General features: G+C 42.5%; 1 protein-coding gene across 5 annotated transcripts in view; it reads left to right on the forward strand.

Annotated features, from left to right (window-relative positions):
- Positions 1-15,783, forward strand: part of ZFAND4 (zinc finger AN1-type containing 4) — a 28,200-nt gene extending 12,417 nt beyond the window's left edge. For 4 of the 5 annotated variants that reach the window (XM_035138060.2, XM_060275128.1, XM_060275127.1 and 1 more), the window contains 5 exons: positions 581-728; positions 1,654-2,799; positions 8,799-8,850; positions 9,706-9,816; positions 12,309-15,783. In XM_035138060.2, the coding sequence (XP_034993951.2) occupies positions 581-728; positions 1,654-2,799; positions 8,799-8,850; positions 9,706-9,816; positions 12,309-12,559 (1,708 nt within the window). In that variant the 3' untranslated portion in view covers positions 12,560-15,783. Of the gene's footprint in view, positions 1-580; positions 729-1,653; positions 2,800-8,798; positions 8,851-9,705; positions 9,821-12,308 lie in introns of all 5 variants that reach the window. The other variant, XM_035138062.2, reaches the window with a different exon arrangement.
- The last annotated feature ends 2 nt before the right edge of the window (positions 15,784-15,785 follow it).

Below are 15,785 nucleotides of genomic sequence, written 5' to 3' on the forward strand. Positions count from 1 at the left end.
TTCTTTGCTTACTTATATACTTGCTCTTCAGCTGAACAGATTTCCCGAGCAGCTGACAAAAACTAGTCCCTGTCCTTACAACACAAAAGACAAGAGACTCAAGGAAAAGAGGCTGGGGGTGGAGGAGGGAGAAAGTAAGCTCCAGGCACCAGTTCTAAAAATTATAATAACAAGGTTGGGATGGAAGCAGTTCAGGTAGCCTGATGGAGTGATGATAGAGGAAGGGTCAAAGGCTGTTTCAGAAGAGGCAATGGAATAGCCATTGAAGACTCTTCAGAAACTTTACTTGATCCAGGACCCAAGTGCATTAATGTTGGACCAGTGCTTGCCCATGAGATCATGTTATATTGATTTTAAAACAACTGCCCTGGTTACCAGTATGTCACTAAGCACAATTCAGTGCCGGGGCTTATCTTCAAAGCCCTAAATGTATCCAGGGTACCCCCTCTTCCCATATTATCCTGCTTAATTTTGAAAGCTTTTGACAACTCCCCCCCCCATTGCTTTGAATGTTTGGCATCTATATTTACAACTTAAATACCTAATATTAAAATGTAAATTTGCACACTCTCCTTGCCAGTGGTGCTTCTGTTTATAATTTGTATGCGGATGATGATGAAGATACAGAGGCATCTCCTTCTGGTGAGCAGATTATTGAGAATTCTATTACGATGAATAAAATGAAGCTTCTTAGAGCAAAGATGGAGAACATGAATCTGAGTAAAAAGGTGAATGCATAAATTCTTCTACCCCTTACATTACTTACTATCTGTATATTCATTTCTTTTGAAGAGTTAGCTGACTGCCTTAACCTTTATGGACTACAAGTGTTCATCACAGAACTGTTAGAGGGAATTATTGCTTAAAGTGAGGAAACATATAGAAATAAGGGTACTTTTATTGGACCAAAACTTTAGTAAGGGAGAGAGAAAAAACATCCTGATCTGCCTGTAGCAACTTTTTATTTCAATAGCAGACATTGTTCCAACAAAAGATAATACTTCACTATATAATAGGCCCAGAATATATGTGTGTGCCACTTATTACAAAGAGGCAGTTTTAGTATAATGTACAGTTGTACCTCGGAAGTTGAACAGAATCCATTGCGGAAGTCCGTTCGACTTCCAAAACATTCAACTTCCAAAGCGTGGCTTCTATTTGCTGCAGGAAGCTCGTGCAGCCAATCGGAAGCCCCGTCAGACGTTCGGCTTTCGAAAGTATATTCGAAAACCAGAACAATCACCTCCGGTTTTCAATCGTTCGGGAGCCGGAACGTTCGACTCCCAAGGCGTTCGAGAGCCGAGGTACGACTGTATATAGTAAACAACTTCTAGATGAGAATCTGTTTTTATATTTTAAAAAATGGAAAGCGGTGTTATTTAGTGTATCTGATTTCCCCCCGATATTCTCATTATTTATTAGAAAAGAATTGGTTAGTAACATTGCCGTCTATGCAGACTTATAGTTTTGAACTTTTATTAGTCTGGACACTGAGCAACATTTATATTCACTGAATTCTTAATTGGCCATACTGGGAAAGGTATGCAGTTAAAGAAAGTGGGAAGAGACTATTTCGGAAAAATTCGGAATTTTTGTGAATATTGTAACGCAGAAGAAGTAATAATAACCACATCTCCTTTTCCTTTTTCACAGCCTAAAAAAACTGTTAAAGTGAACCCCCATCCTCCACTGGCTCCTCGCCCATCTAGTGGCTCAGTCACAGCGGCCCACCAGAGATTTTTGCGAGCGCTCCGCCGTATGGGACAACCGTGCCTACCTCCTAGGAATTCAAATACCTCAGACTTTTCTCAAAATGCACTTTCGCTTTTAACACCTGCTGGCAGAAGGATGCCATCCACTAGTAATGACTTTGTAAAGGAAAATGACAGGTGGGAGACTGCTCCACAGTCACTTGGCAGCATTAGGCTGCCCCCTAAAATTCCACGTGTGGAAAAAGAAGATGCAAAACTTCCTACAAACAGTGTGGTTCTTCCAGTCCCTGCTCCACTTAGGCACCCTGGGAGAAATATAGATAACAGTTCGGCAACAAACGAAGCTGGTCCTTTCTTGTATCCAAATCTCACAAATGTAAAGGTGTATGCTGCAGAAGAAAAAGCTATACCAAACTCTGACACTTTTGCCTTGTTAGCTGAGCCATGCAGCGATTTATGTGGAATAGGAAAAGTAAACACTGAGCTCCATTTATCTGAGGGGGACGAGGACTCTGCTCCTGCAGATCTTCCAAACAAGACCATTAGAAGACTCCTGACCCCTGCAGCACCAGATACTAGCATTCTTAATTCTTGTGAACTAAGTCCCCAGAAGAACACACAGTTGTCACCTCTTCACTGTTCCACACAGGTGACACATTACAGTCCTCGGAAACCTCAAGCTCAGTCCAAGTTTTTCGAGGTTGGCAACTTGAGGCCCGCTGCCTCGCCAAATGTTCTGCGATCCTTGGAGTTGCACAATTTAGCCGACTCCTCTTATCCAAGGACTTCCAAATTTCACGGCATAGGTTTAGACTCTCCTGGCAAAAGACCTGACCTTTCTAAAATGGAGGCACGGGAAGTCACAGAAGTAGCGGTCAAGGCATCCAAAGATCCTGTTGCCTCTGTCAACAATGTGGGCTTTCTAAGTTCCCTGGCTCGGAGCTCAAACAGAGATGCTTTGCAGAATTCCTGTAGGACAAGCAGGTTTCGGACTTCTGGTATTGCGCAAACTACAAACCTCCAGCATTTTCAAGGAGAAAGCTACAACATGGCCACTCCCCACAATGAAATGCCCGGATACTTCCTAGTAAGTACTTAAAGCTTTCAAAATAGATGTGATTCCTCTTTGTGCTCCTCCAAAGGCCTGATTTGTGTTTGAATTCTGTTAAGAGTCACAAAGCTGATTGCAGCTGGAATTGAGAACTAGATCTGGGTGTTCAGTACTGTTTGTATCAGCATTTCTTAGGCATGTTGGGCTTGTTCAGGGTGCCTTTGACCACCTCTTCAAGCCGTAAGCCCAACCCAATAGCCTTGCACTGCCAGTGGAAAACTACCTTTCAGGTAGGTACCAGCCATACTTTTCAGAAGCCTGTTGTTGTTTAGTCATTTAGTCGTGTCCGACTCTTCATGACCCCATGGACTAGAGCACGCCAGGCACTCCTGTCTTGAACTGCCTCCCGCAGAAGCCTAGGACTTCATAATTTTGGCATTAAATTTATATCTTGGTGATAAATTTCATTCATTTTCTTGTGACTTCCAGTTTGATCATCCAAAAAGGTTTTGCTTAATCTTCCTATCTATCCGGTTTCACACTTGGCTGCATTAGCTAAGCCATATGTGGTTCTAATTCATGTTAATAGTTCAGTGCTGTCTACATCCAAATTATGAGTAATGTAGAAGGGAACTGTTAGCTTGATCCACTGTGGCCCATTAGAAACTGCCTATCAACATGTTCAGTGAAACCAGGAGCATGAATTAATCTGCATTTGCTTATGCAAATTGCACTTGGGAATTTTACTGAAAGGCAATATTAAAACACCCATCTTCAGTACATCAGCCTTATTCAGATATTTCACACTCCAATAACCAGTATATATAGTGACCAGTATATATATGGGATAACAAACTGTGTTTTGGGGCTGGAGGGGTGAGCTTTGTCCCATTTTAGATCCCTAGAAGCAAAATAATTTTATGCTTCACCTTTGTTGAAAGATTCGGGACAGACAAAAGAAAGTCATGGTTGAAACTATGGAACTTGCTCCTGCAGGAGGCAAGGATGCCCATCCACTTGGATGGCTTTAAATGGGGATTAGACAAATTCAGAGGAGGCTCTCAGGATGGCTGTGCTCTTCAGAGGCAGTAATGCTTCTCGGTAGTGGCACCCACCCTGTGGAATGCCCTCCCACCAGATGTCAAAATGAAAAATAGCTACCAGACTTTTAGAGGACATCTGAAGGCAGCCCTGTTTAGGGAAGCTTTTAATCTTTAAGAAATTAGTGTATTTTAATATTTCTGTTGGAAGCCGCCCAGAGTGGCTGGGGAAACCCAGCCAGATGGGTGGGGTATAAATAATAAATTATTATTATTATTATTATTATTATTATTATTATTATGATGCAAGGGGGGGTATGGAACTGTGCCCATTGACCCTTGAGTTGCCAACCAAGCATTGGGATATATCTGCAAAACGTAAGACACTGAAACGCCCATAGGCTCTCCCTGTGATCAGAAGTCACCCCTTGCCCAAATACTTATTGTATTGGGAGCGTTGATGGCTGAATATGACTCTTGTTTTTATTCAAGCTGCTCAGCTTTTGATGCCAACCCATCTCAAGGGCAACACAAATACAACAACAAAAATTGTACATAGAAGTCTCATTCACTTTAGGTTCTTACTGAGATACTGTGTTTTCGCATTTCTTCCCTGGTTTGGGCTGGTGATGGGAATATTGCCTGGCTATGTTTGGGGGGGGGGCAGGACGGGAAAGTGCTTGCTCTACTTTGCAGCTACCGGTATGTTAGGCCATTCACTTCATCATAAGTGGTTGTAAAGCAGGTCAGGGGGAAATGAAATGCAGAGAAGTACAAACAGTGATATAATTATGCTATTATAGTGATGTTGTTGTTTAGTCGTGTCCGACTCTTCGTGACCCCATGGACCATAGCACGCTAGGCACTCCCGTCTTCCACTGCCTCCCGCAGTTTGGTCAAACTTCATGTTCGTAGCTTCGAGAACACTGTCCAACCATCTCATCCTCTGTCGTCCCCTTCTCCTAGTGATATAATTATGCTATTAACAGTGGCCATTAACCAAAAGTTAAACAGCAGAAATCGCACTGATAAAAATTATTCCAGCAGTTGTTTACCTCTATGCTTTGTTGAACATGAAACCGATATTTTGCAGCCCTGCTCCCTTTCTGCACCTTACCTACATAAGTTCACCTTGTTTAACAAGCAGCACAATTTGCCTGGTGCAGGATAAGGCTCCCATAGCAGCACTAGCAGAAGAGAGGAGACTGTTCTGGCATACACAAGGAGTTCTGTGTATCTTAGTGCCCAAATAAGGCAGGGGAAAATGGGAGATAACAGGTGCCTGTGGGCAAAAGGTTGAAAATACTTCTCACTGGTACTTTCCCCCCCAGTCACTTCTTCATTCCCTCAGTTCTTTGTGGAGAAAAGAGGAATGATTTCTTTCTCTTTCATGCTAGGGTTTTGTAGAGAGTAGCAGCAGCTGATGTATGGAATGCTATCTATGACATGTGTAGCAGTTTAACACACTCTTCCTGCATTCTTCTAAATCTTGCAAACATATACTGTAATGCATTTTTCTACACTGGTTAATTGATGTCTGGCTTTAATCGTTTTTATATGGTTTAATGTAACGTCTGTCATAAACTGCTTTGATGTGTTTTATGAAATAGTGGTATGTAAATATTTAGATAAATAAAATCCTTCCCGAACTAAAATAGTCAGGGCATCATCACCCTCATCTTTCTCTTTAAAGGTTGACATTAAACCCTGAACAAGTTGCTGTCATAAAAAAATTGTGGAGGGGTTTGCATTCTTCCACCCCCACTTCATTAATTGGAACATGTTCAATTAATGTTCATGGATATTTAAAATGTCAACAGGCATTTGAAGGGCCTATTGATTTATTTTATTTTATTTGACTGAAGTCACTGGGACCACCTAGGAGCGGGGAGTCCTACAACAGCTTTTGTGACAAGAAGCTACAGTTAGAACTGGATATGGAATAAAACTTATTTTTTCAAAATTGGGAAAGGAGTACGACAAGGCTGTATATTGTCTCCCTGCTTATTTAACTTTTATGCAGAATTCATCTTGCAAAAGGCTGGACTGGATGAATCCCAAGCCGGAATTAAGATTGCCAGAAGAAATATCAACAACCTCAGATATGCTGATGACACAACCTTGATGGCAGAAAGTGAGGAGGAATTAAAGAACCTTTTAATGAGGGTGAAAGAGGAGAGCGCAAAATATGGTCTGAAGCTCAACATCAAAAAAACAAAGATCATGGCCACTGGTCCCATCACATCCTGGCAAATAGAAGGGGAAGAAATGGAGGCAGTGGGAGATTTTACTTTCTTGGGCTCCTTGATCACTGCAGATGGTGACAGCAGTCACGAAATTAAAAGACGCCTGCTTCTTGGGAGAAAAGCAATGACAAACCTAGACAGCATCTTAAAAAGCAGAGACATCACCTTGCCTACAAAGGTCTGTATAGTTAAAGCTATGGTTTTCCCAGTAGTGATGTATGGAAGTGAGAGCTGGACCATAAAGAAGGCTGATCACCGAAGAATGGATGCTTTTGAATGATGGTGCTGGAGGAGATTCTTGAGAGTCCCATGGACTGCAAGAAGATCAAACCTATCCATTCTGAAGGAAATCAGCCCTGAGTGCTCACTGGAAGGACAGATCCTTAAGCTGAGGCTCCAATACTTTGGCCACCTCATGAGAAGAGAAGACTCCCTAGAAAAGACCCTGATGTTGGGAAAGATTGAGGGCACAAGGAGAAGGGGACGACAGAGGACAAGATGGTTGGACAGTGTTCTCGAAGCTACAAACATGAGTTTGACCAAACTGCGGGAGGCAGTGGAAGACAGGAGTGCCTGGCGTGCTATGGTCCGTGGGGTCACGAAGAGTCGGACACGACTAAACGACTAAACAACAATGTTCAGCATATGGGTTTTCCCAGTGAAATCTTCAGTGTCTGGGGTTCTAATAACAATTTTTTGTATGAAATTTCATGTCAGCAAAAAATGTTAGTTGAAGAGGTATATACCAATACTACGGTAACTTGTTTAATTGTTTTTCATATTTGCATTGGTGTGTCTTGTAGCTGCATTTGCTTTTAACTCATGTTGTGAACCACTTTGGGTCCTACCCTGGGAGAAAGGTGGGATAGCAAATGCAATATTTTTCCCACTTCCCATCGTGTCTTTCTAAGCAAAAACTACGGTAGTCAATGCTTATGTACACTACGAGAGTCTTATGTACCAAATTTGGTTCAAATTCATCAACTGGTTTTTGAAGTGCCGCGGCAACACTACACACCTGAAACTAGCACTTTCTCTTTTTGAAAACACTATAAAATGCCAAAATCATTTACAGTGGTACCTTGGTTTAAGAACAGCTTAGTCTATGAACGACTTAGAATAAGAACGCTGCAAACCCAGAAGTAGGTGTTTTGGTTTGTGAACCTTGGGAGCAGAACATGTTCCACTTCCTGTTGAGTGTGTTCCGTTTGTAAATTGAGTCCCCCGCCGCTAATCAGAGGCTTCCTGTTGAGTCTGTCGGCTGTTGAGTCCCGAGCACCCACACAACAAAGAGGTGATATTTGGACCTTTTGCTTTTGCTATTTTTTTGCGTTTTTGTTTGTGTGGCTTTTTCTTTCTTTTTTTTACTGTGACTTGTTCTTCGATTTATGGGACTGACTTGTGACTGTGGCTTGCTGCTTCGTTTTTGTGACTTGGTTTTGTGACTGTGTGGAAGCCAGTTCAGCTACTGGTTGGTTGTGTGCCTGCAGAAATGGATAAAAGCCACCCCGCATCCAAATAATTACTATCACCAGTGCATGTAAGAAAAAATATATATATTATTTTTCATCATCTACAATGCTGTCTTATTTATAGTACAGTACATTTATTGCCTTCATTTTCTTGCCTTCATTTTATGGATCAATGGTCTTGGTAGATAGTTAAATTCATGTTAAATTCATGTTTTAGGGGTTGTTTTTCATTGTCCGGAATGAATTAATCCATTACTTTTTGTGGGAAAGCACGCCTTGGTTTAAGAACGCTTTAAGAACGGACCTCCGGAACGGATTAAGTTCGTAAACCGAGGTACCACTGTATCTTATTAAAAATAAGCTTCCGTTCAATAAGAAGTCAGTAGTTTATTTTTACCTCTTTGTGTTCACCAAATTACACAACAAATTGTGATTAAGGATAAAGGTAAAGGTAAAAGGGGCCCCTGACCATCAGGTCCAGTTGTGTCCGACTCTGGGGTTGCGGCGCTCATCTCACTCTATAGGCCGAGGGAGCCGGCGTTTGTCCGCAGACAGCTTCCGGGTCATGTGGCCAGCATGACAAAGCTGCTTCTGGCGAACCAGAGCAGCGCACAGAAACGCCATTTACCTTCCCGCCGGAGCGGTCCCTATTTATCTACTTGCACTTTTTTGATGTGCTTTCGAACTGCTAGGTGGGCAGGAGCTGGGACCGAGCAACGGAAGCTCACCCCGTTGCAGGGATTCGAACCGCCGACCTTCTGATCAGCAAGCCCTAGACCAGGCATCCCCAAACTTCGGCCCTCCAGATGTTTTGGACTACAGTTCCCATCTTCCCCGACCACTGGTCCTGCTAGCTAGGGATCATGGGAGTTGTAGGCCAAAACATCTGGAGGGCCGCAGTTTGGGGATGCCTGCCCTAGACTCTGTGGTTTAACCCACAGTGCCACCTGGGTCCCTGTGCAAATCAACTTGGGGCTTTTAATCGGAATACTATGCAGTGTATTTACCGGGGGGGGGGGGGGAGAGAAATAACAATCTCCAGACCTTTACACTGATTGCTCTGCCTCCAGCATGAATATATTCAGACTTCCAATACATGACGGAAGATATAAAGGAATTGTGATTTGCATTTCTACCCACCCCTCCCAAAGGCACAGAAGAATGTGCAACGTCTTAGTGCTAAAAGCATAATGCACTTATCTTGCTTTAGTGCTCGTTTCCCAACCCAGCATTTTGTACACATAATCCACTAATACAAAAAACCCTTTCTTTTTTAGTCCCCTGGACTTGGATTGAATGGAAGTGTTGTGGCTGCAGGAAAAAGAACAGGTGAGTAATAAATCCGTAGTGCTGTTATCAGCTAGAAATTGTTTACCTCATTTGAACCTGAACTAGGATCTAAGAGGTAGTATCCAACCTCTCTGTTCTATAGACAGCAGTTCTGGAACCAAAACTCTTCAAAGGTAATCATTCTAAATTTTTAAAAAAAGTTCTTCTGGGCAGCATAGATCTCACATAACTAAAATCACTTCAGTTTTCTATATAGCGTATATTGCGCTAACAAAAAAATATGCAATACTGTATTTAAGATTGCCTTAAAGGTAAAGGGACCCCTGACCATTAGGTCCAGCCGTGACCGACTCTGGGGTTGCGCGCTCATCTCGCATTATTGGCCGAGGGAGCCGGCGTATAGCTTCCAGGTCATGTGGCCAGCGTGACAAAGCCGCTTCTGGCAAACCAGAGCAGCACATGGAAACACCCTTTACCTTCCCGCTGTAGCGTTTCCTATTTATCTTCTTGCATTTTGACGTGCTTTCGAACTGCTAGGTTGGCAGGAGCTGGGACCAAGCAACGGGAGCTCACCCTGTCACAGGGATTCGAACTGCCGACCTTCTGATCAGCAAGCCCTAGGCTCAGTGGTTTAACCACAGCGCCACCTGGGTCCCTTACTTAAGATTGCCTTACTTATTATTAAAGCACATTAAGCAAACAACATGTGTCAGGCTAACATGTTTATTGCTGCCAAAGTTTGCATTATGTAATTTTTGGGGGATAGAAAAGTCACTTTAAACAAGAAACTGTTTTTCACCTGTGAAGCAAAGTTTTCCCTGTGTGCTGTTTTTCTTTTACACCATTTCTCTGAGAGCACATATAAATTGAGAATGTTTTGCTTTTTGAAAGCAGGTGAGGCAACTCATCTCCCACCTGTGAATGGTTCAGTTCAGCCTAAAAAGAAAATGGCAAAGCACTGTTTCTTCTGTGGAAAGAAAACTGGATTAGCTACTAGCTATGAATGTAGGTAGGTTGAGTTTGCACCTTAAATGTGTCTTTCTTCAAACAAAAGATTATTGCCATGCTTTGTCACTTATTAATGATTATTATTTCTTCATTGATAAAATGTGAAATTTCTTGACATAAATCTCCAAGTGATGAAGGGCAGTCCATTGTAAAATGTCGCCGAATATTTTGCATCTCATTCAAAAGGAGTCCTACCTTGAGCTTCCTTTTAAGGTGGTAGAGATTTGTGTGAATGGGAGGGAGGGCACTCTTAGGCCCTGTGGAATCACAGACATTTACCAGGGTTGCATTGCTGCTGGGAGAAATCTTAATGTTATGCCCTATTGTTAAAATAATTGACTTCTTCTGCTCTCCCCGCCCCCATGACTAATTTCAGTGGGTTTGCTCTGAATAAAACCACCCTCTTCTTCCAGATACAATAGAATCATAGAGTTGGAAGGAACTCCAGGGGCTATCTAGTCCAACCCCCTGCAATGCAGGAATCTCAGCTAAGTCATACATGACAAAGGGAATTGCAAAATGTCTCCCAGATTGTGTTCAGGCACTGGCTCTTTATGCCTTCTCCAAAATAATCCAGTGGAATTGGCTGGCCAAGACAATTGGTGAAACAAGTTATTTCCTTACTTACAAGCTGTTTGATACACTTGGAAGTGGTGGTTGTGGGGATTTTTGTGGCATTTTATAATAGGACCCCAGCAGGGACACTATCACCCTGTTTGAAGTGCATGCCTGGAATCCATTAGTGTTGTTCTCACGGTTTGAACAGATCGGACATGTTCAAATGGCTTTGCAATGTTGTTAAGCTGCAACTACAGCAGACACACAAGACAAAGCTACAAATACAAAGCTGTTGGTTCTTAGACATCATGATCTCTGAACTTGCAAGCCTGAGTGACTCTCATTGACTCTGGTCTCCCCCCTCCTTTGTTCCAGTTCTTCCTCTGCTCTTTCTTGCCTTGATTACTTGGTCACTCTCTAGGCCAGGCATCCCCAAACTTCGGCCCTCCAGATGTTTTGGACTACAATTCCCATCTTCCCCGCCCACTAGTCCTGTTAGCTAGGGATCATGGGAGTTGTAGGCCAAAACATCTGGAGGGCCGCAGTTTGGGGGTGCCTGCTCTGGGTAGTTTTTCCTCTGTCTCTGACCGTCACCTTTTTATACCCTTTTTCTATCTCTCTCCAACTTCAGGCATTCCTTTTCGATTGACTCCCTACCTCTCACCCTGCTGTTCCAGACAAGCTAAGCAAATACGATCTCCTCATTAGGTTCCTCATTTGCGAACATAATACATTTGCCAGGCTGTCACCTCCTGCTATCTTCTCAAGGCCTTTATAAACCTCAGTCCCACTGACTCTGCCCCACTGTTCAACAGGATCAAAGTTCAGTACTTCATCTGACTGGTCTGAACCTGGGTTATTAATCCAGCATATGAGTGCTGCTGCCTCAGATTAAGTTACTGTGCCCTTCCACCCTCAGAAGGGCTTTTGATAACAGCAGCAGAGGGTGGATTTTGCTAATGGAAGGTGGGGATGGGGGGGGGAGAGGCAGCCTTCAGCGGTTTTCCCTGTATATCCCAATGCCTCTCAGAAATTTGCTCCAAAGGCTCAGTACTCAAGTGACCCTTGAGGCATCATGAGGTGTGACAGAGCAGACTGCAAGAGAAATCAACCTTCCCCTTTTTATTTGTAGTTAGCATGGGCCCCCAACAAGCAAGGATAGAAACCCCGGCATGATCCCAACCAGTTTATGGCATCTGTCTTCCCCACTCATCTGTTGTGCTCTTCCTCCCAACAGCCCCTTTCCATCCGAAGCCAATGTTCCTCCTTTAGTGCTATACTGTACTTTTAACCCTTTTAGGTTGGACTCTGATTCACAGTTTCCTGGGAGCGAGCCTCATTCAGCACAGTGCGACTTGGTTTTTCTCCAGTTGTATTTTATTGAGTTTCAACATTTTTATATAGTCGTAACACAAGTTGGCCTTTTCTCTTATTTTTGTTGAATTCCCACCCCTTTTCCCATGCAGTTGTTTTTACTCCCCTTCTGCTGCAGCCTATCTTCCATCTATCAAATCATAACCAAATTATTATAATCAAATTACTTCTGTTGCTCATAACTGAAATCCTGCTCACGAGTTCACCATACTATAATATTTAAGTAGTCTGAAAAAGCACCCATTCTTTCACAAAACACTCATCATTAGATTCTCTTAATTTTGCTGTTGATTTTGCCAGTTCTCCAATATCTTCCTTATCCAACACAGTGGGACTTTTTTCCATTGAACATACAGTGGATTGTGCTGTATGAAGAATGCAGATCTCGCATCAGGAGTTTGTGATTTTGTCTCTCTGGTTTTACTAGCCTTCCTGTGTTGCTCAGCTCGTTTAGATGAGACCTTCACCAATCAAAAACGGCGCATTTTATTTCCAGGGCAGTATCTGGAATATGAGATTTTTGGAAGATCTCTTAATACTTGCCTTTCTCTTTTCAGATGTGGAAACAACTTCTGCGCAACTCACCGCTATGCAGAGACTCACACGTGTACTTATGACTACAAGAATGCAGGGCGGAGGTACTTACAGGAGGCCAATCCTGTGGTCAGTGCGCCAAAGCTTCCCAAAATCTGAGCATGGTTGTATGGCAGGCACCTGTCTGCCAGAGGAGCCTTATTACACAGAGAGAAGTAGCGGTGGTTTAGACTGCTTCTTTTGCCATGCTCCAAATCTAAAGGTTGCCAACTAACAAAACCATATGACGCTGCATAATACTGGAGAATAATGTGAACACTACTGTAGCTGACACCATTTATTCTTGAGTGAATCAAAAAATTTAAAAAGTAGTTTTTGAAAATGTACATTCTGATTTAACTATTATTATATGTCTTGTGTTAAGTGTTTTATATTTTCAAAATGCTCTTTCACTAGACAAGTCTTTTAAAAGATGCACTTTACTAAGTTTTAATATAAATTTTATAATGAGACTTGAGGAGGTTCTTTAATGAGGATGTCATGTAATCTCTTCTATGTTCTACCTTGGTTTTTTCCCATTCTGGGGGTGTAAGTTATTTTCGTATAAAGTTTCCCAGCACATTAAGCCTTACCCTTTTGGAGTTTAGAAAGTGCTCTATCTGCTGCACTAGGTTCCATTCAGATGGTCAGCCATACATACACTGTGTGATCCAGTCTCAAATAACATATCATGTTAACCCTGCTATTTCTTAGCAGGCAGTTGTTTTCTTTTGTTTTCACATTTTTACAAAAGAGAAAGTTTACCTTGCCATTAAATAGAAGAGGCAACTTATTTTAACTTTTTGTAATTCCATTTTTTAAAAGACTTGGTTTGTTAAAAATATTGAGTGCTATTACTGGGGGGGGGGTGTCTTTTAAAATTACATTTTCATGCAGTTATAAGCAGAGCAACTGACTTCCACTGTTTTACAGACTGATGGCAAGTAGGAGCATTGATTAAGAAGCTATGCCGTTGTTTATCCCATTAAAACATATGTAGGCTGGCAGATTGCAGAGAGTGTTGAATTGCAAGGCGATTTCAAAGTATCCCAGCCAGGTTGTAGGTTCCGTCAGGCTTTCTCAGAAATGTCAAATCCACCAACAGCCTTTATCTCCTTTCTACTTTCATTCACCATAATATGGAGATTTTAGTGACTGTTAACACTGTCTTTAATTCCGCCCCACACACACCTTTCTTTAGCAGAAACATAACTAATACTTTCACCTGTCGGGTGCTGGAAGTTTTTACTTACCTCTGCTTATCTGCGGTTGCATTTATTTCTGAAAATGTATGTGCAGCTGGCAATGTGTAGGATTCCTAAGAGCATAACGACTCTGTTCCTTTTTCACCACTTTCAGGAGGCCTGAAACATGGCTGCAATTTGGTGCAACAGGTCTACTCAATATATTAAAGAACGTGAATTGATAGAGCACGCATTCAAGACAGCACTTCTCTCTTCAGCTCAAGTTTTGTCCTGATAATTGAGCACACACACACACCCTTCTTTAGAAAATGGGCTGCTGCTGGTGGTGCAGTGGGAGGCTTAAGAGGCAGCAGGCACAGCCCTCGCCTTTTGCAGCTAAGATCTTGCACTATATTTTCCCCAAGGCATTGGCAAGCTCAATTTGAATTTACTTATTATACTTTATTATACTTTGATTCCACCATTTCTTTAAGGGGCTCAGGCTAATATACAAAGTTCTCACCACCACCACCCGCCCTTTTTCTCAACAATCCTGTGAGGTAAGTTTTGCTGAGAAAGCAACTGGCCCAAGGTCCATGGCTAAATGGGATTTGAACCCTGGTCCTCCCCTCTTCCAGCACATCAAGAAACTCGGTGCGATACCACATCTGTGAAGATGCGGAAGAAATGGAAATGGCCAATGATTAAAAAAAAGAGTAAGATACTTTACCTACCTTGCCCATAGTTTTCCTTGAATTTTGCATACGCCTTGGAACACAAAGACAATGAATGAGTGGGAAACTGGGAGACAATTATCCTGCTAATATACTTTTGTCTTCCTCAGACTACCATTGATTTGAAAAGCCCAAACTTGAAACATTATATTAGAGGCTTGGAAAGTAGCCTTTTATGTGGCCAGTTGGCATCATTGTAAAACCACACATACAGGAGGATTTGTGGGGAAACATGAAGCCTCTTTCAACCATGCCCTGTGCAGGCAAATGTGGGCAAGAGCTGAGGGGATGTGAAAAGTCTATTGCTTGTGTTTCAGTGCAAACCATTTAAAAGCTAACAAAACACATCTGTATCTTTTAAAATGGACACGTAGCTTCAGATAAGACATCTGCTGAAACGTGAGCTTCCGTAGTCATACAGGGTATATATGAATGGCAACAGAACCTCAGCTTTTGTGTTTGTGTTGCATGATACAAGGGAAACCCAGCAGGACCAGATGATCACTGAACAGTTAATGTGCAGGATTCTGTGGAGTTATAATATTATTTATACCCCACCCATCCGGCTGGGTTTCCCCAGCCACTCTGGGCAGCTCCCAACAGATTAAAAACAGAATAAAACATCAAATATTTAAAACCTCCCTAACAGGGCTATATAGTTAATCCTATATCTATTGTTATGAGTTCCTGAAAGCCGGTGTAATCTGCATATTTGATGGGCATCCGCTCAATTGCATCATTCAAGTTATTTACGAAGATGATGAACAATATTGGGCTCAGGACAGAAGCCTGTGCCACTCGTCACCTTTTTTGAGGATGACAAGGAGCCATTGGGGAGCGCACTCTGGGTTTGGTCAGTCAACCAGCTACAAACCCACCTCCCAGTAACTTCGTCCAGCTCAACATTTTAAGCTGCGTATGTGGCCCCTGCACACTTTCTCTGAATGCATTAACAGAGCCTATATGATTAAGAGGTCATAATGTAGGTTACCATCTTATTTTCTGCATTACAGAATCACCATTTATCAGGTATCAAGGGGTTAACTGGCAAAGGCAGGACCGAATGACTGGTTGGCACAGTGGACCCCGGTTACTTTTTGATGCATTACACTGAAGCCTGGCAGAACAGCGAAAGGGGTGAATAAAAACAAGTAACTCCCACCAGCTCAAAACACCTGCTTTACGCCAAAGTCTGGTGTGTGTGTGTGTGTACTCAAAAATAAATCCCATAATATTCATAGGGTTTCTCCCCAAGAATTATGTGTTACTGAGAGTTGGTAACTTTCCTTTTAGTGTCGGCAAGCCTACAGATTGTCAAGCAGTGGGGGAGCGCAGGAGAATTCTTGGCCAAATTTGTGGTCTGGGCACTGCCTTAGCAGAGCATTGTGTGATGAAGAGGACATATTGAGCCAGACACTTTTACACAACGTGGGTTATCTTTAATGGAACAAACCTCCCCACTGTGGACACGGACATTTCCACCAATCTTGTTGGTCTGACACTGATGCTTCAATGGAGGGAATGACAAAAAGGGGCTGTGCCG

The sequence above is a fragment of the Zootoca vivipara genome, chromosome 5 (genome assembly GCF_963506605.1).
Source record: "Zootoca vivipara chromosome 5, rZooViv1.1, whole genome shotgun sequence".
Classification (NCBI taxonomy): Eukaryota; Metazoa; Chordata; class Lepidosauria; order Squamata; family Lacertidae; genus Zootoca; species Zootoca vivipara.